This window comes from Muscardinus avellanarius, assembly GCF_963383645.1.
Source record: "Muscardinus avellanarius genome assembly, chromosome: 11".
Lineage (NCBI taxonomy): Eukaryota > Metazoa > Chordata > Mammalia > Rodentia > Gliridae > Muscardinus > Muscardinus avellanarius.
The window spans coordinates 18,203,842-18,230,100 of record NC_137797.1 but is presented as its reverse complement, the minus strand read 5'-3'; the positions used below and the strand labels follow the sequence as shown (position 1 = coordinate 18,230,100).

Here is a 26,259-nt window from a genome sequence, read left to right as displayed (position 1 = left end):
TTCTTATGTTTTGTGTAATTTTTACAAAACACCTAAAAGTTGAAGAACATACCCAGAAGTGCTTTTCAAGTAAAAGCAGTTTCTGCACAACTCACAGAGCAAACGTGAAGCTGCCTTACCACTTTCGTCACAAATTCATCGTGGATGGATTCTTCCACGAACAGTCGCCCGGCTGCGATACAGTTCTCTCCTTTGTTGAAAAATACTGCGCCCAGGCCCTTGAGCCACAGAAAAGAAAATCGTGTTACCATGGCTTGAGAAGTCAAGAGTGCACACACGGAGAATTAGGTGTTACTGAAGACAGCAAACAACCCTGGGAAGTCATGAGCAATCCTCTTAGTTTAGTTAGTGTTGAAAACTGCGGGGAGATACTTAGCTTAGACTTAGCCTGACTTTGGTCCATGTGCACTTGTTAAAGAAAAAATGTGGCCATGCGTGGTGGTGCAGGCTTTGGAGAGGCTGAGACAGGAGGATCATAGTTTGTAAGAGACTCAGCTACTTAGGCCCTTTGCAACTCAGTGACACCTTGTTTCAAAATCAAGAATAAAAAATAGAGCTGGGGGGTGTAACTCGGAGGTAAAATGCCCCTGGGTTCCATCCCCAGTACTGTAAAATATAAAAATAAATAAATGAATTAATAAAATGACTGATTGTGAAGAACCAGAGAGTTTTGTACATCTTTGTGTGTGTGTGTGTGCAGGGGGGGGGGTACTGGGATTAAACTCTGAGGCATTCTATGTCTGAGCTACACCTCCAGCCTTATTTTTTATTCTTTATTTTGAAACAGGGTCTCACTGAGTTGCAAAGAGCCTCACTAAGTAGTTTAGGGTGTCCAGGAACTGTAATCCTCTGGTCTCAGCCTCCCAAATGTTGGGATTACAAGCGTGCGCCAGCCACCTGGCTAAATACATTATTTTTTAAAAAGTTAAGGGCCGGGTGTGATGGCGCACGCTTGTAATCCCTGCACTTGGGAGGCGGGGACAAGAGGATTGTGCAGGTTTGAAGCCAGCCCCGCTGGCTTAAGAGACTGTTTACAAATAAAAAAGTATAAAAATAGGTCTGGGAGTGTAGCCCAGAAATAGAAGGGTTTCCAGGAACTACAGTACCACCAAAAGAGAAAAAAAAATGTTAAGAGCCAGGCGTGGTGGCGCACACTTGTAATCCCAGCATTCGGGAGGCTGAGACCGGAGGATCATGGTTCACGGACAGCCTCAGCTACTTTGTGAGGGCCTCTCCAACTTAATGAGACTTGGTTTCAAAATAAAGAATAAAAAATAGGACAGGGGGTGTAGCTCGGATATTGGATGTCCCTGGGTTCCATCCCCAGAACCCCCCCCCCCCAAAAAAAAAGTTAACTGCTCTTAGTATAAAAAGGTTGGCTCCTATTTATGATTAGATAAAACCAAATCTTATATAATAGGAACTGTAATTAAGAAGGACATGAAAAGTATCGTAGAAGCAAGCGCCAATTCACTTGGCTTCGCCCTGGTCTTACCATTCGCACGGCCTTGTCAAGTTCACAGTCATTGAATATTATAAGTGGGGATTTGCCACCGAGCTCCAGGGAAACTTTCTTCAAGTTGCTCACGGCACAGCTGGAGGAAAAAGAATGGACATATGAGCATTTCATTGGCCTCTCTCTTTTGCTTTTTTTTTTTTTTGCAGTACTGGAGATTGAATCGATGGGCATTCTACTTCCAAGTTACACCCCAAGCCCTATTTTTAATTCTTTATTTTGAAACAGGGTCTCACTGAGTTGCAGAGGACCTCACTAAGTAGTAGCTGAGGCTGGCTGTGAATCACGATCCTCCTGTCTCAGCCTCCCGAATGCTGGGATTACAACTGTGCACCACCACACCTGGTTTCTCCCTCTCTCTCTTTCTTTCTCTCTCTTTCTTTCTTTCTCTCTCTCTCTTTCTCTCTCTCTCTCTCTCTCTCTCTCTCTCTCTCTCTCTCTCTCTTGGTGGTACTAAAGATTGAATCCATGGACTTTCTACCTCCAAGCTACACTCCCCAGCCCTTTTTATTTTCCTTCTTTTGAGACAGGGTCTGGCTAGGTTACTGAGGGTCTTGCTATTACTGAGACTGGTCTCAAATCTGTGATCTTCCTGTCTCAGCCTCCCAAGTATGTGGATTCACCATGCCCAGATTCCCTTTTGCTTTTTTAACCAAAAGTTGCCACTGAGCATAAAACACATAATCGAGACCCAGAAATACTAAGATTGGAGCCAGGTGTAGCGGCACACACTTGTAATCCTAGTACTTGGGAAGCTGAGACTGGAGGATCGCAGGTTCAAGGACAGCCTCAACAATTTAGTGAGGCTCTCAATAACCTAGTGAGACCCTGTTCCCAAATAAGAAATAAGAATCGGTTTGAGAGCCGGGCATGGTGGCGCATGCTTGTAATCCCAGCATTTGGGAGGCTGAGACAGGAGGATCCAGATTTTTGGACAGCCTCAGTGAGACCCTGTTTCAAAATAAAGAGTAAAAAATAGGGCTGAGGGTGTAGCTCAGAGGTAGAATGCTTCTGGGTTCCATCCCCATCCCCAGTACCACCAAAAAAAAAAAAAAAAAAAGAATCTGTTTGAGGATATAGCTCAGAGGTAGAATACCTCTGGGTTCAATCTTCAGTACTACACACACTCAAAACAAAACAAAACGAAAAACAAAAGACGAATATTAGCCGGACATAGTGGCGCACACTTGCAATCCCAGCATTTGGAAGGCTGAGACAGGAGGATCACAGTTCACGGACAGCCTCACACACAAAAAAAGAACTAATAATAAGGCTAAGGATGTGGCTTGGAGGTAGAATGCCCCCAGGTTCGATCTCCAGGATCCCCCAGAAAGAAATATTAAGATTGAGTAATAATAATTACTCAGTATAATGCTAATTAATAATTTCTAATTATTCAAAGACAGAACCTGAAGGCGCCGGGCTTGCTGTTGCAGCTGGGTGACCCACATGTGGCATTTACTGTGGTTTTTTTCTGTGTGTTTTGTATGCATTGGAAATTTTCCATAATAAAAAGGTTTTTTTCTTTAAATTCTTTGGTCAAATGATTTAGGAGATATTCTAAAGTAAATTCACATTCTGTAGGAATTTGAGTTACATAAAGCCCTGCCATTCAACAGAAATCCAACCTCTAGTCAGACTACTAAGAATATTGGAGAAGGGGAATCAGTGTTTAGAAATATGTTGTTTATTTCCCCACTCTTACATAAGCATTCTCATATAAATCATGTATATAAAGCCCGGCGTTGTGGCACACACTTGTAATCCCAGCATTCGTGAGGCTGAGACAGGAGGATCTCGAGGACAGCCTCAGCTACTTAGTGAGGCCCTCTGCAACTCAGTGAGACCCTGTTTCAAAATGAAAAAAATAAAAGAAAATAGGGCTGGGGGTATAGCTCAGAAATAGAATGCCGCTGGGTTCCATCCCCAGAACTGCAAAAAACAAAAATAAAGATAAATAAATAAAACATGAACACAGAAGAAAAAAAAATCACACAATTCCATTCCATGGCTCTGAACTTTTTTCTTTTGGTTGTTATTGTTTTGGTACTTGGGAATGAACACAGGCGCCTTCTACCTCTGAGCTACATACCCAGCCCTTTTCTTTTTTCTTTTTGTTTTGAAACAGGATCTTGCTAGGTTTCTGAGAGTCTTGTTATGATTGCTGAGGCTGTCCTGGAACCTGCAATCCTCCTGTCTCAGCCTCCCAAGTCCTGGGATTTCAAATGTGTACCACCATGCCTGCCTTCCAATTATTTTTTTAATGATAATTTTCATTGCTAATAAAAATTCTCTATGACTACTGCACTCTACTACGTTGAAATACTTTGCTGTCTTATTTTGGACATAGACATTATTAGCAATTTTTACAAAACTACTATTACTATGTTTTGAGAAATCAATTTTCTAAACAATACAGAGTCTTCATTTACAACATTTAATAAATGTGTCACGTCTCCGTGTCTTATGCTTTGAAAACTGTCTTGGCCAGGGTTTCAGTACAGACATTTTTTTTTTTTTTGTACTGTATTGTGAAAGCTACCAGTAGGGGTACAATTTCAATATAGCTCTGGTCTTGTTCGCTATGCACTTTAAAAGCTTTGGAAAATCTTTTATTCAAACATGTCAATATCCAGCAGTGATAAATCGACTTCTCTTCCACAGTGGATGTGGCTTTGCTCACCCTGGAAGCGCTGTCTGAACAAAAGCAGTAGCCTGGTTACACAGGCTCTTTAGCGAAGGAGTGCTAAAATCAATACCTCCTCATGATCTGTTTGCCAACCGCCGTGGAACCCGTGAACCCCAGCTTGCGCACATCTGGATGCTCCGAGAGGCGCTGTCCGGCTCCACCCCCTGCGGGTTAGGGGATGAAAGGAATCACCAACGCCGCCCAGGTCTTATGGTGAGGGTGGGGTTGAGCTCACTGAAGTCGATTTCGAAGCTTTCATTTAAGTCTTACTTTTCCATTTCCTATGTTAATTATGAACCAACAAAAATCTGAAATAATCTCCCCCAGGCAATTATCAGCCCTCCCCCCATCCCTACCCCAATGAAGCTTCTCACCCACCACTGTATTTCCACTGTAAGCTTCTTGGCACATGAGAAGTATATTTATACTTGGTAAACTGTATGTAGTTTTAATATGGTTATAATTCCGGATGGGACTTTAGTGGGAAAGCCATCCGTCAGCTGCCCTGTGCCGTGCATGGGTCAGAGCCAGCGGGTCATCTGCGGGCATACCTGAGCCGGGGATGATGTTGATTACTCCCTTGGGGAAGCCGGCCTTGGCAGAGAGCTCCGCAAACTTCAAAGCCGTCAAGGGCGTAACCTGACAAAGCAGACAGCAGTTACCTTCTACAGACTGTCCTGACCTCTCAAGGCTCAGATTTCCCTCCATGGCTACAACAGAGCTCATTTTATTTTTCTTTCATTGTTATTATTATTTCCTTTTTCTTTTTGTGGTGCTGGGGATGGAACCCAGGGGCTTTTCTACCTCTGGGCTACACCCCAGCCCTATTTTGTAATTTATTTGGAAACAGGGTCTCGCTAAGTTGCTGAGAGCCTCACTAAGTAGCTGAGGCTGGCTTCAAACCTGTGCGATCCTCCTGTCTCAGCCTCCCAAGTAATGGGAGTACAAGCGTGCGCCACCACATCCTGATTATTATTTTAATAATAATGATGATGATGGGGGGGCACAGCTCTATTTTATTTTTATTCTAAAATAGGGTCTCACTAAGTTGCAGAGGGCCTTGCTAAGTAGCTGAGGCTGGCCGTGAACCTGTGATCCTCCTGTCTCAGCCTCCCAAGTACTGGGATTACAAGTGTATACCACCAAATCTGGCTACACTGTTTTATTATTTTTTTTATTCTGACATAATTTCAGACCTTCTGCAAAGTTAGCAAAGCAGTATAAAGAATTCCTTATATATATCTTCACCCCGGTTCCTCAAATGGTGACCTTTTATTACATTTGCTTTACCCTCTTTCATTTTCATTTTTATTTTTTGGTACTGAGGAATGAACCCAGGAGCATTCTACCTCTGAGCTACACCCCTAGTTGTATTTATTTTTAAATTTTGAAACCAAGTCTCACTGAGTTGATGAGGCTGGCTTTGAACCTGCGACCCTTGCATCTCAGCCTCCCAAATACTGAGATTACTGGCATGCCTCCCCATGCTAGGCTCTTTGCCCTCCTCCGTCCTTCCCTTCCTTCCTCTCTTTTATTACTAATGTGCTTTTATCGATACGTTCTAATCATACATCATAATGGAGCTCAGAGCAATAAGAACATATATACATGGATCCTACCCCTCTTTCTCCCTTCCCTGTGCATGCTATTGAGGTTGGCACTGGTCATTTTTGTATATACATAGCATCATTTGAACTGTTACCCTCTCTATATGTTTTTCCTCTGCACCACTTAAGAGTAAGATAGCCGGGCGTGGTGGCGCACACCTGTAATAGCAGGTCTTGGGAGACTGAGATAGGAGGAAGGCAGGTTCGATATCAGCCTCAGCAATTTAGTGAGGCCCTGTTTCCAAATTTAAAAAAAAAAAAATAGAGTTAGAGGTAGAGTTCAGAGGTAGAAAGCCCTTGGGTTCAATCCCCAATTTAAAAAAATAAAATTAAGATATACAGTATGTACTGTTTGCCCCTAAGTGTTTCTATATGATTTCCTAAAACCAAGGGATTCTTTGACATAATCACGGTACATTTTTCAAAATCAGGTTCATTGGCAGAGTCCTTAATTTTCAAACCTTATTTAGATTTTGCCAATTGTTCCAGTAATCCTATTGCAAAGGAAAATCCGAGATTATGTATTGCATTTAGTACTGTCTGTAGTCTCAGTTCATCTTGAGTTTCTGATTTTTAAAAAATATATAAAGCACTGGGCATGGTGGCTCATACTTTTAATACCAGTACTTGGGAAGCTGAGATAGGAGGATCGCAGATTCGCAGCCAGCCTCAGCTACTTAGTGAGGCCCTCCGCAACTTAGGGAGGCCTTGTTTCAAACAAAAGACTAAAAAATTGGTCTTGGGATGTGGCTGGGAGGTAGACTGCCCCTGAGTTCCATCCCCAGTATTGCAAAAAAAAAAAAAAATATATATATATATATGTGTGTGTGTGTGTGTGTGTGTGTGTGTGTGTGTGTGTGTAATTTCATTTCACTGACACTTTTTGAATAGTACAGCCAGTTATTTCATGTACCGTCCCTCTGCCTGAATTTGTCTGATGCCTCCCCTGATTAGATTCAGGGATGCGCCTGGGGCCATAGTCACTGGCACAATGCTGGGTCTTCTCTGTGCCTCGTTCAGCCGGCCTGTGCTGCACGGCACGGTGGTCCCAGGCCTGGAAATGGTGACTCTGATCCTTTGGTAAAGGTGCTGCCAGGTCTCATCACTGTGTGTGGCTATTTTATCCTTCGTGTGTGTGTGCGTGGTACTGAGGATGGAACCCAGGGACAATCTACATCTGAGTGATACCCCCAGCCCTATTTTTTATTCTTTATTTGGAAACAGGGTCTCACTGAGTTGCAAAGGGCCTCGCTAAATGGCTGAGGCTGTCTGCTGTCCTGTCTCAGCCTCCTAAATGCTGGAATTACAAGCGTGTACCACCACGCCCGGCTTATCCTTTGTAATTATGAATATTTTGTGAGAAATACTCATACTTTCATCCACTAGTTTTTATTATATATAAAATAGGTCTGGAAGTGTAGCCTGGAGGTAGAAAGCCACTGGGTTCCATCCCTAGTACCACAGAAAAATAAAATAAAATAAATAAATAAATAAAATAAATAAATTTGCTGAGGCTGGCTTCAAACCTGTAGTCCTCCTGTCTCTGCCTCCTAAGAATAGGGGTTAGAGGTGTGCACCACCGCACCTGGCTTACAGTCTCGTTTTTATTTAAGGACGTACATTTGTAAATGTCTCTCTGTTTTTAAGCATGCAAGAGAGAAGGCACCTGCCGGGGCGTCTCACCTGTGCAGGCTTGAGGACTAAGGTGTTGCCCGCCGCCAGACACGCGGCGCTCTTCCAGGCCAGCATCATTAGCGGGTAGTTCCAGGGGATGATAATAGCACAGACGCTGCAAGAGGAGAATTGCACACCCTTAGTTATTGCCAACTGACAGGACTCAGGAGTGGAGAGCCGAGGGGCTCGGAGGCAGCTCTCCCTTCTTACCCAAGCGGCTCCTTCTTGGTGAAGGTCAGATTGCGATTTGGACGGGCCTGGTTGATTGGAATTGTAGAGCCCTAAAGAATGACAAATTGATCCTTATTTTACCAATTCAGATTGATACATTTAATCTCAAGGAATCCATCTTATGTCATCCTCTCTTATTTTTCTTGGCTGATATAAGAAGACACTGCTGAACTCAACAAATACATCCAGACCCAAGAAGGAGCTGCTGTTTCTTTCTCCAAAGAACTGAGACATAGGAGAATAAGCATAATTGTCATTTAGTCACCCTCCATTTCCACTTCAAGGCAGGGCTGAGAATGCTGACTTCTGGCCATTACCGTCTCTTCTCTCTTTCTCTAATAGCAGAACCCTTGTATTGATACGGTGCCCAGATAAAATGCAGCCTCCTGTTCTCCAGAGCAGGTAGATATAGTCAATGGAAGATGTAAGCAGAGCATTAGAAGGGGAATACTCTTTACAATAGGCTGACTCAGCCTGGTATGGTGGCCACACGCCTGTAATCTTAGTACGTGGGAAGCTGAGACAGGAGGATTGCAGGTTTGAGGCCAACCTCAGCAACTTGGCAAGACCTACTTCGAAGTAAAAAAAAAAATGTAATAAGGGCTGAGAGGTATAGTGTGGAGGTAGAATGCTCATGGGTTCAAGGTTCAATTTCTAGTACCAAAAAAAAAAAAAAAAAAAGGAAAAGAAAAACAGTAGGCCCACTCAGCTCAGACAAGTAGTTTTTGCTTTCTCTCTGTTCTTACTTCCTCTTTCTTCTTGCTCAGAATGTTGTCAAAATGGCTGGCACTGCAGTGGTTATCATGAGACCACGAGATGGTCTCAAATGTCAAAGTCACAGGGTAGTAAGGATGGAGACAGAGGGGTGGGGAGGGGAGGGGGAGAGGGAGGGAGAGGGAGAGAGGAGAGGGAGAGGAGAGGGAGAGAGAGAGAGAGGGAGAGAGAGAGGGAGAGGGAGAGGGAGAGAGAGAGGGAGAGGGAGAGAGAGAGGGAGAGGGAGAGGGAGAGGGAGAGGGAGAGGGAGAGGGAGAGGGAGAGGGAGAGGGAGAGGGAGAGGGAGAGGAGAGAGAGAGAGGAGGGAAACGAACGCAAGCCTGTATCTCACATACTGGTTTTACCTGCCTGCCTTTGTACTCTTTCAAAGTGAGAGAAAAGTAAACAGCTTTCTTGGGATTTCCGCTCTACCCAGCCGGCGCAATCTCAGCTGGTTCACAGTCGCAGTCTTCAGCTGAAGCTGTTCAGCTGCTTTGCCATGTGAGCTATGATTGCTGATGTGATGTAAGATCTGCTCTGCTCTGTGATTCCTCATGCAAATGGACAGTCTCCAGCCTGAAACCCTTGCAGCCAGGTCTGTTTTGGAATTCAGATTCTTTTGGACTTTAGAAACGTAACAGAATATGTATAATTTACATCATCTACCACCCTCGTGAGGGTGTAGATATTTGAGGGCCTGGGGAAGCCCTCAGATATCAAGCCATTTATACTTGCCATGCAAAACACAGGAATAATGACCCTACACAATTGGATTGAAGATTATAAATAAATTCACATCCATTCAGGTTAGGGTTTGGCACCCAGTAAATCTGAACCAATTGAACAAATGAACTTTCCAGTTTCAGATATATTTGGATTTCACTTATTTCTGGTTTTTTGTTTTTGGTGGTACTGGAGTTTGAATCTAGAGGCATTCTACCTCTGAGCTATACCCCAGCCGTATTTTATTTTTATTTGGAAACAGGGTCTCACTAGGTTGATGAGAGGTTCACTACTTGCTGAGGCTGTCCTCGAACCTGCAATCCTCCTCTCTCAGCCTCCCAAGTACTGGGATCACAAGTGAGTATCACCATGCCTGGTATTGGGTTTTATAACTGAGGATAAGAAGTGGACCTGAACCTATCTATAAGCACATGATTTTATGGTTGAGTCATAATGGACACTTAGTTTACGTGCAAGGCCTTCAAATTTGTCCTGTAGTGTATACATACTTATTCCCAATACTCATAACATAACTCGCCATGTCTGTATTATTGTGACCATTTCACAGATGAGGAGGGTAAGGTCTCTGAGAGGTAAAATAACTTCAACACCCAGCACGTAGCCAAGCTGAGACTCTGACCCTGGTTGCTCTGACTCTGTATCAATGTTGGCGGCAGCAATGCATCCAGAGAAGATCTTTCCCAGTCTCTTTAGCAGATAGACACGGCCCACAGGAGATCCAAGCAGAAGGCGCTGGGAGGGTAGGAATCTTCATAAAGCCTTGATGTGTCTCCCCCTCTCCCCTTCATCCTTGTGCTGGGAATGTGCTATTATGTTGTTCTTAGCTATAGGCTGTAATTTTTTATTTTTCTACTCGGATTTGGACCCAGGGTCCTCTACCCCCAAACTATACTCCTAGCCCTTTTTTGCTGTTATTTTGAAACAGTATCTCGCTAGGTTGCCAAGGGTCTTGCTAAATTGCTGAGGCTGGCCTTGAGCCTGTGATCCTCCTGTTTCAGCCTCTCAAGTCCTGGGATTACAGATGTGTACCCCCACGCCCAGCCCTCCATAGTTCTTGTATTAGAAACTTATTCCCAATGCAAGAGTGATGGGGGGTTAGCACTCTTATAAAAGGTCCTCTGGGAGGGGACTTGCTCTCCTTTGCCCTCTGCCATTTGAAGACACAGTCTTCTTTCTCTCCAGAGGACCCAAGAACAAGGTACCATCTGGGAACTGGAGACCAAACCTGTTGGCACTTTGACCTTGGACTGCCCATCTGTGAGAGAATACTCTGTTCTTTAGCCGGGCTGGTGGCGCACGCTTGTAATCCCAGTGCTTGGGAGGCTGAGACGGGGGAATCACAGGTTCAAAGCCAGCCTCAGCTACCTAGTGAGGCTCTCAGCACCTCAGTGAGACTGTTTCCAAATAAAAAAATATATAAAATAGGTCTGGGAGTATAGCCCAGAAGTAGAAAACTCCTGGATTCTATCCCCAGTACCCCCCCCCACACACACACACAAGAATACTCTGTTCTTTATAAATTACCTAGTCTCAGGTATTCTGGTGTAGTAGCACAAAAGCAACCAAGACAATCATGTTACGTAGGTGAGAAAACCGAAATCAAACCACGGATCTGAATCTGACCCGGTACCTGGTACAAACTGATAAATGTTGGTCCCTTTTCCTTCCAGAACAAAGAACATCTGTGCTTACCTGGATTTTGTCACACCAGCCAGCAAAGTATCTGAAGGTTTGCACAGACATTCCAATGTGAGTCTTCAGAGCCAAGGTGTAGACGGCCCCGGAGTCAAGGGCCTCGATGGTGGCCAACTCTTCCTGGTTTTCTTCCAGCAGGTCTGCGAGTCTGGATGGTCAGGGGGAGAAACTCGTTCAACAAACAGCCATCAAGCCCCTGGGACAGATAAGGCACCAACCTAGGACCGTGGATTCCGAAAGGAGCACAACTGGAGATCACCATCCAGTAGGGAGGATAGATGCTGAACAAATGGCTTTACGCGTGAGGTGCTGCCAGTTATAAAGAAGCAGAAGGGGTTGCCAGCGTGTCTGACCCGCCTCTTACAAGCAAAAGGAGAACAGTGACTGAGCCTCAGTGATGGAGGAGGGAGGTGAATGCTGGGTAACAGTGGGGACTGGGCAGTCCACGGACAGACAGATGTGCGAGTACAGCGCACGGTCCTCGCGGACCTGTGACCACAAGTGCATTTCTGGCTGGTACAGAAATGTCTTCAAAACCAACCTAAGAGGACAAGATAGAAAATACGGAATGGATGACGAAAACCTCGACAGAGTTCTATTGGTGTTCGGTGTCTTTGGGCAGATAAGCGCGGGACTCAGAAATGACCCAGAATGGTCACGATTTGTCTTTCACGTTTACCTCCCATCTTTCCTTTCCTTCCTTCCTCGAGTGGTTCTCTGCTTGACTTCCTCCTTCCCCTCACATTTCCTCCAGCTCTGGCTCTAAGAGATCTTATTTATTTATTTAATTTGTACTGAGAATTAAACACAAGGGCAGTCTACCACCAAGTTACACCCCCAGCCCTTTTTATTTTTCGTTTTTATTTTTACTAAGGTACTGAGCCTCCCAAGTGCTGGGATTACAGTTGTGCTCCACTGCAAGGTCATTATGTCAACTATTTGGCTTTTGGTAAAGAGACAATGGAATTTATGATTGAATCTAGTTCCTCCTAGCATACTTGGTTACTGATTGACAATACTCTCCCAGGTCTTGATACCTCCCTTCCTTGCTCCTATCCCCTACAAACCAAATAGATCGAAATTTTGTCTCTGAAAACAGTAGGATGTTCTCCATTTGCTGATTTCTATCCACTCTCTTCCCCACTCCATGACCTTGGAGGATGACCTTCATAGATGACATCGTCTGACCACTGGGAGACAGCTGCAGGGGGCTGGTGAATTAGAGGAGGAGGAGGAGGCTGGGGATTAAATTCCAGGAGAACAGTGACTGAGCCACGGTGATGGAGGAGGGAGGTGAATGCTGGGTAACAGTGGGAACTGGGCAGTCCACAGATAGACAGATGTGAGAGTACAGCACACGGTCCCACACTGCTGCGCTGTGGTCGGTCCCCCGCCTGAGACAGGTGCAGTGTGGGCTCCTGCTGCAGACACAGACCTTGCCAGGTTCTAGCGTCAGCTCCTCCCTCTGACCCGTCAGACCTTGGCAGAACAGCAGCGTCCCCTGCAGCCGGCTCTGCCTGGGGCCCTACTTCCTCTGTGGGATTCCCTTGGCCTCACCCACATGGACCTTTGTAAACAGTCCTTTGTGAAACGTCTTTTCCCACAGGACTCTGACAGATACAAGGAACTGCTGTGTACAGATTTTATGTGATTCAGGGAACAGAAGGCATGTTACATGATAGGTACCTACTAGATGCCTGGGAGCACTTTTTAGAATCTTGGCAGTGTTAACCAATAGCAGAAGGTAGACAGACTTGCATCTGGGAGAAACACACCTGTACATCAGCCTTCCTCTTTCCCTGGCGTTCATTCTGCCCCACTCGCCATTTTCAAAGGCCTCCTTGGCTGCTGCTACAGCCTTATCGACATCCACCACAGACGCATAGGAGACTTTGCATATTGTCTATTTCAAAGTAAGCAAAGGGCAGGTTATGTAAGAGATGGATAAAGTGGCTTTTAGCACTCTTATATAATAGCATAATATACATATGTATGGATATTATTATTATTTTTTTTGTGGTACCGGAGTTAGAACCCAGGGGCATTATTCTATCTTTGTGCTACACCCCCAGTCTTACTTTTTATTCTTTATTTTGAAACAGGGTCTCACTGAGTTGCAAAGGGCCTCACTAAGTAGCTGAGGCTGTCTGGGAACCGCGATCCTCCTGTCTCAGCCTCCCAAATGCTGGGATTACAAGTGTGCGCCACCACGCCCGGCTCACTCATAGTATATTAGTAGGGAAAAATAGAGTACTACTCATAAAATCCAAGGAATTTTATGACAGAAAATTGATACATCCAGTAATGAGGCAAAAAAAGAAACCATTTGAAAATGAAAATTGTGAGCCTAAAATGTGGCCTTTCTCATATCACACCTCATTCTGGAAGAACACATATTGGAAGATTAGATTTTCTTCTAGTGCCTTTGGGATGCTGAATTTCTTGTCATGAGTTTTCAAAGTCTGAACAATTTTTTCCCATATATAGTTCTATGCAGAGGGATGCTTCTGATCTGTATAGATGTAGCTATCTCTCTAAATATATCACAAACTGGGTGTGGTGGCATACACTTGTAATCCCAGTACTTGGGAGGCTGAGGCAGGAAGATCTGGGTTCACGGCCAGCCTCAGCTACTTACTGAGACCCTGCTTCCAAATAAAGACTAAAAAATGGGGCTGGGGTGTAGCTCAGAGGTAGAATGGCTCTGGGTTCAACTCCCAGCACTGCATAAATAAATAAATAAATAAATAAATAAATAAATAAATACAAATATCTATTCTGTAAAAAAAAAAGTTACTATACTTAACAGCAGACAGCACCAAATCCCAATAGTTAAGAGAAATGCATAAAGTATATTTGTATGAAGTGCTTGGAGGCAGAGTGATAAAGGAAAAAGAAGTACTGGGTATTGAACCCAGGGGGCCTCCACACTGAGCTGCATCCTCAACCTTTATTTATTTTATTTTGTTTTATTTATTTTTGGTGGTGCTGGGGGTTGCAGGGGTACTCTACCTCTGAGTTACATTCCCAGCATTATTTTATTTTTATTTGTATTTAATTTTTATTTTATTTTCTGCAGTACTGGTTTTGGAACCCAGAGGCATTCTACCTCTGAGCGACACCCCCCAGCCCTATTTTTTATTCTTTATTTTGAAACAGGGTCTCACTGAGTTGCAAAAGGCCTCACTAAGTAGCTGAGGCTGGCCGTGAACCGCGATCCTCCTGTCTCAGCTTCCCAAGTACTAGGATTATAAGCGTGCGCCACCACTCCCATCTATCTATTTTATTTTTTAATGGGAAACAGGGTCTTGCTAAATTGCTGACAGCCTCACTAAGTTGCTGAGGCTGGCTTTGAACGTGAGATCCTCCTGTCTCAGCCTCCCAAGTACTGGGATTACAGGCATGTGCCACCAGGCTCAGTCTAACTTTTTAAAGACAGGGTCTTGCTAAATTTCCCAGATTGGCCTTGAATCTGTGATCCTCCTGCCTCAGCCTCTAGGGAAGCCAGGATTACAGGTGTGTGCTACCACACCTAGCCTAAAGTAGCTTCACATTAAGACTCCTGTTTTACGACTGTATAAACGAAAACTCCTGGATGCTGGTCACTACACACCGCACACCCTTACTCACAGAGCCATCAGTCGGGTTGATAGTGTCATAAGTCTTTCCACCATCTGCATCCATGAACTGTCCATTTATGAAACACTGATATGGCATTTTTACCGTCATTTCATTGACCTCCTTCGAAACCTAAGAGAGACAATTATATGGATAGGTTCAGTGTATTCCTGAGCTTATCAATTTGATACTGAATGGCAAGAAAGGAGCTTACTTACTAAGACCGAGGGAGAAGCTGGGTCAACAGGATTCTAGTTGCTACTGTCCAGAAGGGACAAGCTTAGGTGAGAATTGCACCTCAGGATGCTTGGTGTGGACACTGAGGCAGGAGACCTCACCACACCTGTGATAGCAGAAACGCTCTAGGTATTATTATTATTATTATTATTATTATTTTTATTATTATTATTATTATTATTATTATTATTATTATTAATTTTTTGGTACTAGATATTTAGTCTAGGGGTATTCTACCTTCAAGTGACACCCCCAACAGCCCTATTTACTTTTTTTTTTTTTTTTTTGAGTGTGTGTGTGGTACTAGGGATGGAACCCAGGGTCTTTTCTACCTCCGGGCTACACTCCCAGACCTATTTTATACTTTATTTGGAAACAGGGTCTCACTAAGTTTGAGGGCCTCACTAAGTAGCTGAGGCTGGCTTCGAACCTGCGCGGTCCTCCTGTCTCAGCCTCCCAAGCGCAGGGATTACAAGCGTGCGCCACCAGCCCTGCATACTTTTCGTTTTTGAAACAAGATCTTGCTAGGTTGTTGAGAGTCTCACGAAGTTGCCGAAGCTGCTTGAATCTGTAGTCCTCCAGTCTCAGCCTCTCAAGTACTGGGATTAGAGGCGAGCACCACTGTACTCGCTAGGTAGGCTTTCCTGAAGATATAAGAACACACTTAGAAGTGACGGGCCAGCCAGGCGTGGTGGCGCACGCTTGTAATCCCAGCATTCAGGAGGCTGAGACCAGAGGATCGCGGTTCGCGGACAGCCTCAGCTACTTACTGAGGCACTCTGCAACTCAGTGAGACCCTGTTTCAAAATAAAGAATAAAAAATAGGGCAGGGAGTGTAGTTTGGAGGTCGAATGCCCCTGGGTTCCAATGGCAACACCGCCATCTAGTGGCAGCATCGATGGCACGCAGGCTTTGCTTTCACTTAAATCTTTGCAAATGTCTTTGGTCCTAAAGTTTCCTTTTATGCTGGAACCATTTTATTCTATTTTATTTTTGTGGTACTGAGGGTGAAACCCAGAGGCTTTTCTACCTCCAGGCTATATTCCCAGACCTATTTTATACTTTATTTGGAGACAGGGTCTCACTAAGTTGCTGAGAGCCTCACTAAGTGGCTGAGGCTGGCTTCAAACCTGTGTGATTCTCTGGTCTCAGCCTCCCCAAGCACTGGGATTACAAGAGTGCACCACCATGCCCGCCTTCCTGGAGCCATTTTAAGATCTTTATTTCCTTCCTTCCTTCCTTCCTTCCTTCCTTTTCCTTTTATTTTGTGCGGTACTGGGGATGGAGCCCAGGGGCATTGTACCTCCGAGCTACACTCCCACTTCTATTTTTTTAGTCTTTTTAACTTTGAAGCATGGTCTTACTGAGTTGCAAAGAGCCTCACTAAGTAGCTGAGGCTGCCTGCGAACTGAGATCCTCCAGTCTCAGCCTCCTGAATGCTGGGATTACAAGCGTGCGCCACCATGCCCAGCTAAGATTTATTTCCTGAGCTCCTCCTGATTTTAACCTTTTCTCTGTTATGTATGTGTTGTCTAACGTCTACTCTCGTCTACTGGCTAGCAAGCAGTTGGAGGTTACCCAACCAACTTCTATTAAGCTCAATTTAGTCATATGTCTACTTCGTACAGTGAAAATATTCTTAAAAAATGGAAGAAACAGCTAAAGCATTTCCAGGTGATAAAAAAAAACTTAGGAAAATTCATAACTATCTCAAGGAGTCCTTCAGGCTGAAAACGGACAATACACAGGAACTGAAGCCACACAAAGAAATCAGGGCATACACAAGGGCAACTACAAGGGGAATGCAGGTGTCGGTATAAATACTTAACTCTTCTATCTCCTTTAAAGACAACACAGGCTCCTGGCTCCATGAGTGGAAGCCAAGTCCCTCTGCCTGTGCCGTCTGTTTCCCCCATGCCCTGAGCACCCAGTTGTGACCTAGTCTTACATGAACTGAAACTTCTAGAACTGTGAGCAAGGCTCCCGTGAGATGGACGATCATGACAGCTCCCTCTTCCAGCTGACTGTGTGGTGTGTGTGTGTGTGTGTGTGTGTGTGTGTGTGTGTGGGTGCGCGCGCGCGTCACTGGGGAATTGAACTAGGCACAATCTACTTTCAAGTTATACCCTCAACCCTTTATATTTTGAAACAGGGTCTAAGTTGCTGAGGGCCTCACTAAATTGCTGAGGCTGGTCTCGAACCTGCAATCCCCCTGTTTCAACCTCCCAAAGTACTGGGATTGCCAGTGTGCGCCACCACGCCCAGCTTCAGCTGACTTTTATCTGGGACTCTTGGCTTCACTAGTCTAAAACGAAAACGGTTCTTTCATTTCTTACTGTCACGCAGATCCTGGACCACCATCGGATCGCTGAGGATGCTTCAAAGCATGTGTCCTGAGCCATGGCATGGAGGCCTACCATCTCCCTCCAACAAGAACAGAGGAGGGAGCCAGGTGGGCAGTGAGCATCTCGGGACATCACCAAGCACCCTCAGCTCTTCTGTTTCTGTTTGGGCACTCTCAACATTGCGACTTTCAGCCGTAGCTTTGTTCCTTTGAAGCGAGGCATGGTTTCCTCATAAATTGTATCCAAGTACTGGAAGTTTGCCTTACTTTGGGCTCCCTTAAAGGCAAGAGTCTCAGTGTCTTATCTGGGAGCTGATCTGGAGACCTGGAGAGTGTGAAGCAGAGAAAAGGAAAAGCCAGCCTAACAGTGAGTCCCCGCGGCTGTGCAAAGTCCCCAAGAGACTCTGTTGGCATTGAGCGGCCGCACAGAGGTTGTCAGACTCACCCACCTGGGAGACAGCTCTGAGGGCCTCTTCCCTGGGGGCTGGGAGGGCCTTGAATGCAGCTGCAGAGGATGATGGGAGAGCAGCTTGGGAGAAACTCAAAGGCAAAAATGCAAGGATGCTCAGCCTAGGGCCTGAGGTGTGAGGCCCTCAGCTTGCAGGGAGGAGATCTCTCCACGAATCACCACCCCTGTGGGGTGCACACCTATCATCTCAGTATTTGGGAGGCTGAAATAGGAGGATTGCACATTGAGGCCAGCTCACACACTTGCTGGAAATTTGCTCATGATAATTACCTTGTGCACTGTTAAGGAATAAGACAGAGATATGGTATCTTCACTTCTCAGCATATCTGTTGATCAGACTGTGGAGGCCCTGTCCAGGATCTGGGAAATGACCAGACCACCATAAACTGTCTTGTGATCAGTGATCCTCACACACATTCCCACCCTGCCCTTCACCAAGCTGCCTTTAAAAGAAGAGCAATGAACCCCCAGAGCACCTCTCATGGGCCTGCATTCTCCCTTGAATGTGTATCTCTTGCTTTTCTAAATACATTTTTATGTTTCTGAAAAAATAAAATTAAAAAAATAAAAGATAATTGCAGAGCCAAGCCTGGTGGTGCACACCTGTAATCCCAATACTGAGGAGGCTGAGACAGGAGGATCGCAGGTTTGCAGACAGCCTCAGCTACTTAGTGAGGCCCTCTGCAACTTAGTGAGACCTTGATTCAAAAATAAAGAATAAGCCGGGCATGGTGGTGCACACTTGTAATCCCAGCACTTGGAAGGCTGAGACAGGAGGATCGCACAGGTTCAAAGCCAGCCTCAGCTACTTAGTGAGGCTCTCAGCAACCTAGTGAGACCCTGTTTCCAAATAAAGTATAAAATAGGTCTGGGAGTATAGCCCGGAGGTAGAAAAGCCCCTGGGTTCCACCCCCAGTACCACCAAAAAAAAAAAAAGTTATAGCCAGGTGTGGTGGCGCACGCTTTTTTTTTTTTTTTTTGGTGGTACTGGGGTTCCTGGAAGCCCTTCTACCTCCGGGCTACACTCCCAGACCTATTTTATATTTTTGAAACAGGGTCTCTTACGCCAGCATGGCTGGCTTCGAACCTGCGCAATCCTCCTGTCTCCGCCTCCCAAGCGCGGGGATTACAAGCATGTGCCACCACGCCCGGCATGGCGCACGCTTTTAATCCCAGCACTTGGGAGGCGGAGACAGGAGAATCGCACAGGTTCGAAGCCAGCTTCAGCTACTTAGTGAGGCTCTCAGCAACTTAGTGAGACCCTGTTTCCAAACAAAGTATAAAATAGGTCTGTGAGTATAGCCCGGAGGTAGAAAGCCCCTGGATTCCACCCCCAGTACCACAATATTAATTAATTAATTAATTAAAAAATGGGGCTGGGGGTGGGGTGTAGCTTGGAGGCACTTAGTAAGGCTCTCAGCAACTAAGTGAGACCCTGTTTCCAAATAAAATATAAAATAGGTTTGGGAGTATAGCCCGGTGTTACAGTGCCCCTGAGTTCCATCCCCAGTACTGCAAAAACAAAACAAAAAACAAAGAGGTTATAAAAATAAAGCAAATGGGTCAAAGGCTCAATATTCTTTCCTAGCACATGGATCTTAATAAAAGTTGAAACATCAAGGGAAAGCTTACATAGTCAACTACCAGCTCCTCCTCCCGGTCTTCTCCTCTCAATTTCCTCACGACTTTTTGGATGAAGTCTTCAAACTTGGTGGCCATGTAGACATCTTCGTTCTGTAACTGTAGGCCACCGCATTTCTGTCTGATCTCTTCAACCAGCCTTAAAGTAAGAACCAGTTGGTGTTACATTCTTAAAAGAATTTGGATGCTGGGCGTGGTGCCGCACGCTTGTAATCCCCGCGCTGGGGAGGCTGAGACAGGAGGATCGCACAGGTTCGAAGCCAGCCTCGGCTACTTAGTGAGGCTCTCAGCAGCTAGTGAGACCCTGTTTCCAAATAAAATATAAAATAGGTCTGGGAGTGTAGCCTGGAGGTAGAAAGCCCCTGGGTTCCACTCCTACTACCACCAAAAAAAGGGGGGGGGGGTTAGGGGGCTGGGGATGAGGACTGTATTACTATCATGCATCAAGTTGTTTTGAAGTGAGACTTCTGTTGCTCGCCTATTTATATCCCATGAGATCTTCTGTGATAATAAACTGGAGGATCATGGCTTGAAGGCAAGAAAATGAAAAATCTGTCTTGAAGAACAGTGGTAATTTTTGTATGTTTTTAACCATGACTAAAAATAAGTCAAGGCAAAAATATTTTAGTTATGTCCAAGCAAGATAGTAAGGGGCATGTAAAGTCAGTTTCTTTCCTTTCAAACAAAAACAAAGAATTAAGGGGGAAAAAGGCATTTTTATTTTCTTTTTTTTCTTTTTTTGTGGTACTGGGGATGGAAACTAGGGGCTTTTCTACCTCCGGGCTATACTCCCAGACCTATTTATATTTTATTTGAAAACAGGGTCTCACTAACTTGCTGAGAGCCTCACCTAGTAGCTGAGGCTGGATTTGAACCTGTGCGATCCTCCTGTCTCAGCCTCCCAAGCGCTGGGATTACAAGTGTATGCCACCACGCCTGGCGAAAAAGACATTTTTCTAACTTTAAAGATCATGAGAGCCAGGTGTGATGGCGCACACTTATAATCCCTGTGCTTGGGAGGCTGAGACAGGAGAATCACGTGGGTTCTAAGGCAGCCTTGGTGGCTTAAGAGATCCTGTTTCCAAATAAAATATAAAATAGGTCTGGGAGTGTAGCCCGGAGATAGAAGGGTTCCATCCCCAGTACCACAAAAAAAAAAAGATTATGAGAAATGAATGTCATCTATAGAATATTTTATTGTGCTACATACAAGAATAGCAGATATTTGTTTGTATTACATGTTTAACATAGGTACCACATGGTAGGTCAACATAATTGTTGAGGATGAAACCCAGGGGCCTCTACTTCCGGGCTACGCTCCTGACCTATATTATATTTAATTTTGAAACAGGGTCTCACTAAATTGCTGAAAGCCTCACTAAGTAGCTGAGGCTGGCTTCGAACCTGTGCGATCCTCCTGTCTCAGACTCCCAAGTACTGGGATTACAAGTGTGCGCCACCACACCCGGCTTTCAACATATTTTTTGAAGTCTTTTCTAATGTTTTGATTTTCCACAGATAATTTACCAAGTTACAACTGTTACCTAACATTTCTTGAACAATTGACAGTGTATTTGTTATTGTGCAGAAAGCCCACCACATAACGGCGTGGTGACGCACGCTTGTAATCCCAGCATTTGGGAGGCTGAGACAAGAGGATCCCAGTTTATGGACAGCCTCAGCTTCTTAGTGAGGCCCTCCACAATTTGGTGAGACCCTGTTTCAATATAAAGAATAAAAAATAGGGCAGGGGGTGGAGCTCAGAGGTCGAATGCCCCTGGGTTCCATCCCCAGACCCACAAAAAAAAAAAAAAAGAAAGCCCACCACACTGCTGTTCAATCATTTATTCTTTGATAGAGGTGAGGTGCCTTGGTTATCAATATAATAGGACCAGACCAGATGTCATTATCAAGACAATAATGTCAGTTGACTATGGTTAGACACTCAAAGATGAAATGAGCAGTTCCTGTAGTATCCTGATGGCAAAAGCATCATATTTATAATATAGTACTGAATTTTTTATTAAGCTAATTATTAATTTCTGGTAAGCCATGAATCATTTCTGAGACATCTATAATTTGAGGAAGCAGAATTCTTGGCTTTTGATAATACTGTGTACCCTTGAAATGATTAGTTTTGGTTACTGGAATAAAAGATACATGAAAAAAGAGACTTTGTCTAGTTCACAACTGTAACCCCAGTTCTAAAACTGCCCTGATATGTGGCGAGTGTTCAGTAAATATGGCTAAATAAATAGAAGGGAATGCATGCATAGATAAGACTATTCAGGACCACGGCCTTGTTGACATGCAGGACTAATCAGGGGGTGAACAGAACCAGTCATGGCGTGGAGTCACAACCCCCTTTGTTTCTGTTCTCCCGCCCATCATCTGAGGACTGCGCAGCCTTGGCAGCTGCCAGCCGTCTCATCCTCCCAGTTCCCCAGAGACAAAACACACCCGCACGACTCTGCACCATTATCCTGGCACACTTTTCTTGCCAGACTGTAGCCCTTTCAACTTGCTGCACATATCTGTGTAAAAATTCTGACCATAGGGGCAATCCTCTGACTCTTACAAGAAGCTTGATAACTCTCATTCGAGATCTATCTTACTGGGTAATTTGCGAGGATATGAAAATAAAGATTTCAGGGCAAGTATAATCAATGTCACATGTACTTCTAGATCAGGCTGCAGAGAAAATTTCCTTCTAGCATTCTTACCCAGAGCTTCCCAATCTCAGTGTTCTACTGGAGGAAAATCAGCTAAGACATGGATGGATATATATATATATATATATATATATATCCATAATATATTTTTAATAAAAATATATATTTATATATTAAATATATAAATAATATATACATAATTGTATTAATATATACAATAATTATATTATTAATATATTATTATATATTAATAATATAATTAATATATAAAATAATATATAATATTATATATGTATACAATATATACAGTATTATTAATATATACAATAATTATATTAATAATATATACATCATTATATTATATATAAATAATATATAATAATATATACATAATATACATAATATATATACATAAATATATATATTTTTTTTAACTAGCAAACAACTAGAAGTTGTTAGTAGGGCATGGTGGTGCACACCTGTAATTTCAGTACTTGGGAGGCTGAAACAGGAAGATCATAGGTTTGAGGCCAGCCTCAGCAATTTGGCAAGAATGTGTTTCAAAATAAAAATAAATAAAATAAGGCCAGAAATGTGACCCAGAGGTAGAATCCCCCTGGGTTCAATCCCTAGTGCCACACACACACACACACACACACACACACACACACACACACACACAAAGAAGGGTTAGTTGTCTAGGTATAAAGAAGTTTGGAAAACAACTCTGATTGTCAACAAAGAGAAGTAAACAGACAGATATATGTGTCTCTGCACGGGAACAATAAGAAAGCTGAAAAGAAAAGATATGGTAAATAAATCTGATAAGATTTAAATTTAATTTTCAAAGTCACATCCAAATTTCTAGTGGAGGCACGTGCCTTAATAGATGTCAATTTTAAGCTAGAATGGTGGTACACACCTGTAATTCCAATACTTGGAAGGCTGATACAGGAGGACTGCAGGTTTGAGAACAGCCTCAGCAACTTAGTGAGACCATTTCTAAGCAAAAACTAAAAACACATCTGTGTATAGCTTGGAGGTAGAATGTCCTTGGGTTTAGTATCACCAAAAAAACAAAAACAAAAACAAAAAACCCAAACCAAACAAAATAACAACAACAAAAAGATTGTTTTGTTTCTTTTGTGGTACCCGGGGGCATTGTACCTCTCAGCTACATCCCCAGCCCAATTTTTTAGTCTTTTTATTTTTAAAACAGGGTCTCACTGAGTTGTGAAGGACCTCGCTAAGTAGCTGAGGCTGTCGGCAAATCCGCCTCCGGAATGCTGGGATTACAAGCATGCACCACCACATCCGGCAAAATGATGGGTTTTGTAACAGGGGCCTGCCTTTGACCCTGGCAGCTAACAGACTGTTTCAAAGTTGACATTTTTCCTCCTCTTTTCCTTCATTCCCTGTTATCAAATAACATGTTTTTATCTCTTTACTGATAGGAAAGTGCCTCTGGATCTGAATAAGAACTGTCTTATTCAGACTTAAGGAAGACTTAAACAATTGTACCCCTTCTGATGAACACACCAACTTGACCCTGGCTTGCCAGCAAATCTGAATAAGAACTGTCTCAAAGAAGACTTAAACAGGAACTGTCCCTCCTGATAAGACACCAGTGTGACCTTGAAGCGCTCCTCTTAAAAGGACTTGCTATTTTTGTTGGGGAGAATCCAGATCTTGTTCTGGAGAGCTCAAGCTCCCAGGTTTCTTCAGTTTGCTAGAAAATCGATTAATTTCTTTTTCCTTCTCCCCCCAATGATATGATCTGGCAAACTGGGGCAAGGACTGGAATTCGGTAACAGTTTTACCTCACAACATCCATAGAGCTTGCTCCAGATTTAAAGAAGTCTGTGGAGTCTTCAATAACAGGGACGTTGCTTAGGATTCCAGCCCAGATGACCTACACGGAAAGCACATGTTTACCGGGGAGGTACCACGGAGCAGCACGCAGCAGAGCTAGGTGGCTCTTCACGGAACCTACTGAACCTACATCCTCTTCACCCTGTACACAGGACTCCTCTTAAAGTCAGCGCAGCCAATGGGTGACCACACCGCCCAGGTGTGGCCCATAGAAAACCCTCTGCACGGTCCTGTGTGCGCTCTCGCCCTTCCGGTCCTCTGGGATAGGAACGGCCAGAGGATGGCAGAGCCCGGTTTCCTGAACGACCACCCCAGCTCCTAGGCCCCGGCTGCACCCCTGCCCTCCAAGCCAACCTAGAACAGCCTGGAAGTACTTAGTGGGAAATAAATGTGCATATCCTGTGTTTGAGCATATAAATTTTGGAGTTGATTTTCTACTGCGACTTATAAAAAAAATAAAAAATAAAACTCCAATCCCACTCCTTTGAGGATGAGGATATCAGTTATGAATATGCTTCAGTTTCTCAAGATAAAAGGATTATTTTTTGTACTAGGAATTTAACCTAGGGACATTCTACCTCTGAGCTATACCCCGGCTCTTTTTACTTTAACTTTTGAAACAGGTCTTGCTAAGTTGCTGAGGGACTTGCTAAGTTGCTGAGGCTGGCCTTGAACCTGCAGTCCTCGTCTTAGCTTCCCCAGTCCTGGGAATACAGGCATGCACCCCTGCGCCCAGCTGAGGTAAGAGGAATATCGAGGATGTCACCCGCTCACCTTGACGGTCTCCGCCACCTTCACCTCCTCGGCTGTAAGTTCTAGCACTGATGTCTCTTCGGTTGAAAAGTATTTGGAGGCAGGAATCATTTTTCCATCTTCAAGCTGCAGGTTTTTCACCATCAGCTACAAAATAGCAAAAATAAGTACAAAAAAACCTGAGGACTGGACAGTCCCAAGAGAGGCTGGTGAGAAGAGGAGTCTAGAATGGCCATAAAGACCAGGTATAGTTTTTTGTTTTTTTTTTTTTTTCCCGAGTCTGGGGATGGAACCCAGGGGCATTTGACCTCCAAGTTACACCTCCTGCCCTATTTTTTATTCTTTATTTTGAAACTGGGTCTCACTAAGTTACAGAGGGCCTCACTAAGTAGCTGAGGCTGTTCACGAACCGTGATCCTCTAAGACTAGTTATTTTTTTGTTTGTTTTTTGTTTTTTGTGGTTCTGAGGATGGAACCCAGGGGCATTCTACCTCCAATCTACACCCCCAGCCCGATTTTTTTTTCTTTTTCTTTTGAAATAGGGTCTCACTAAGTTGCAGAAGGCCACACTAAGTAGATGAGGCTGGCCTCGAACTCGGATCCTCCTGTCTCAGCTTCCCAAATGCTGGGATTACAAGTGTGCACCACCATGCCCAGTTCTAAAGACAAGTTTAGTTGGAAAATACAAACAAAACAGATTTAAAGTACTTTCCAGCTGGGCATGGTGGTGTGCACTTGTAATACCAGTACTTGGGAGGCTGAGACAGGAGGATCACAGGTTTGCTACCAGCTGCAGCAACTTAGTAAGGCTCTCAGCAACTTAGTGAGACCTTGTTTCCAAATTTAAAAAATAGCTGGGCATGATGGCACACACTTGTAATCCCAGCATTTGGGAGGCTGAGACAGGAGATTCATGGTTTGCAAATAGCCTCAGCTACTTAGTGAGGCCTCTGCAACTCAGTGAGACCCTGTTTCAAAATAAAGAATGAAAAAAGAAATAGGGCTGGGCGTGTAGATTGGAGGTAGAATGTCCCTAGTTTCTACCCCCAGTACAGCAAATAAATAAATAAATAAATAAAATAAATAGACCAGAGGTAGAAGGCCCATGGGTTCCATCTCTAGTACTGCGTAAATAAATAAATAATACTCTCCATTATATCAAAAAGGACTGAAATAGCATTTTAATAGTGGCAGCAGACAGGAGAAAGACAAGCAAGCCTAGGGCAGATACATCTCAAAAGAGACAGTAAGCTCAGGAAAGCTGGCATTTGGATGTAGCTACCGGGACTGAAATCTATAAGAACAACCGATGTCACCTCTAACTACAACTCTGCTTGCGTCGCCTGCAAGCTCGCTCTGTGTCCTGCACAGGTGCAGAAATGTCTCTGTTAATCTCAGGAATTCGGATGGAGGCAGATGCCCATTTTACTGATGCAGAAATGGAGGCTTAATACAGGCAAATAACGTGCCCCATGACATCCAGGTAGTAAGTTACAGAGCTGATTTTAGGACCTGGAACTACCTGGATGCAAAAGCCCACTCTCTTAAGGGGTGTGTTTAGCACCTGAGATGCAGAGGAGCGAACCACCCTGCTCCAGACCAGTCAGTGGTCGAGCCAGGACTCACATCCTTTCCCCCTAAGTTCCAGGGTCTTCCAGCTGCATCACAGATCATGCAGGTGTGTGGGCCGTTCTGAGAGCCTGACCTCCTCAGGGCATAGAGAGGCAGCTCACAGCCAGAGAGA

General features: G+C 44.2%; 1 protein-coding gene across 1 annotated transcript in view; it reads right to left on the bottom strand.

Annotated features, from left to right (window-relative positions):
• ALDH1L2 (aldehyde dehydrogenase 1 family member L2) overlaps positions 1 to 26,259 on the bottom strand; it is a gene marked incomplete at both ends in the record, with an annotated part of 57,127 nt that overhangs the window by 12,457 nt on the left and 18,411 nt on the right. The window contains 12 exons of the mRNA XM_080705065.1: positions 120 to 218; positions 1,496 to 1,595; positions 4,276 to 4,369; positions 4,757 to 4,844; positions 7,496 to 7,601; positions 7,697 to 7,767; positions 10,907 to 11,057; positions 12,685 to 12,812; positions 14,540 to 14,659; positions 19,210 to 19,357; positions 23,711 to 23,802; positions 24,537 to 24,662. Of these exons, the coding sequence (XP_080561191.1) occupies positions 120 to 218; positions 1,496 to 1,595; positions 4,276 to 4,369; positions 4,757 to 4,844; positions 7,496 to 7,601; positions 7,697 to 7,767; positions 10,907 to 11,057; positions 12,685 to 12,812; positions 14,540 to 14,659; positions 19,210 to 19,357; positions 23,711 to 23,802; positions 24,537 to 24,662 (1,323 nt within the window). The remainder of the gene's footprint in view (positions 1 to 119; positions 219 to 1,495; positions 1,596 to 4,275; positions 4,370 to 4,756; positions 4,845 to 7,495; positions 7,602 to 7,696; positions 7,768 to 10,906; positions 11,058 to 12,684; positions 12,813 to 14,539; positions 14,660 to 19,209; positions 19,358 to 23,710; positions 23,803 to 24,536; positions 24,663 to 26,259) is intronic.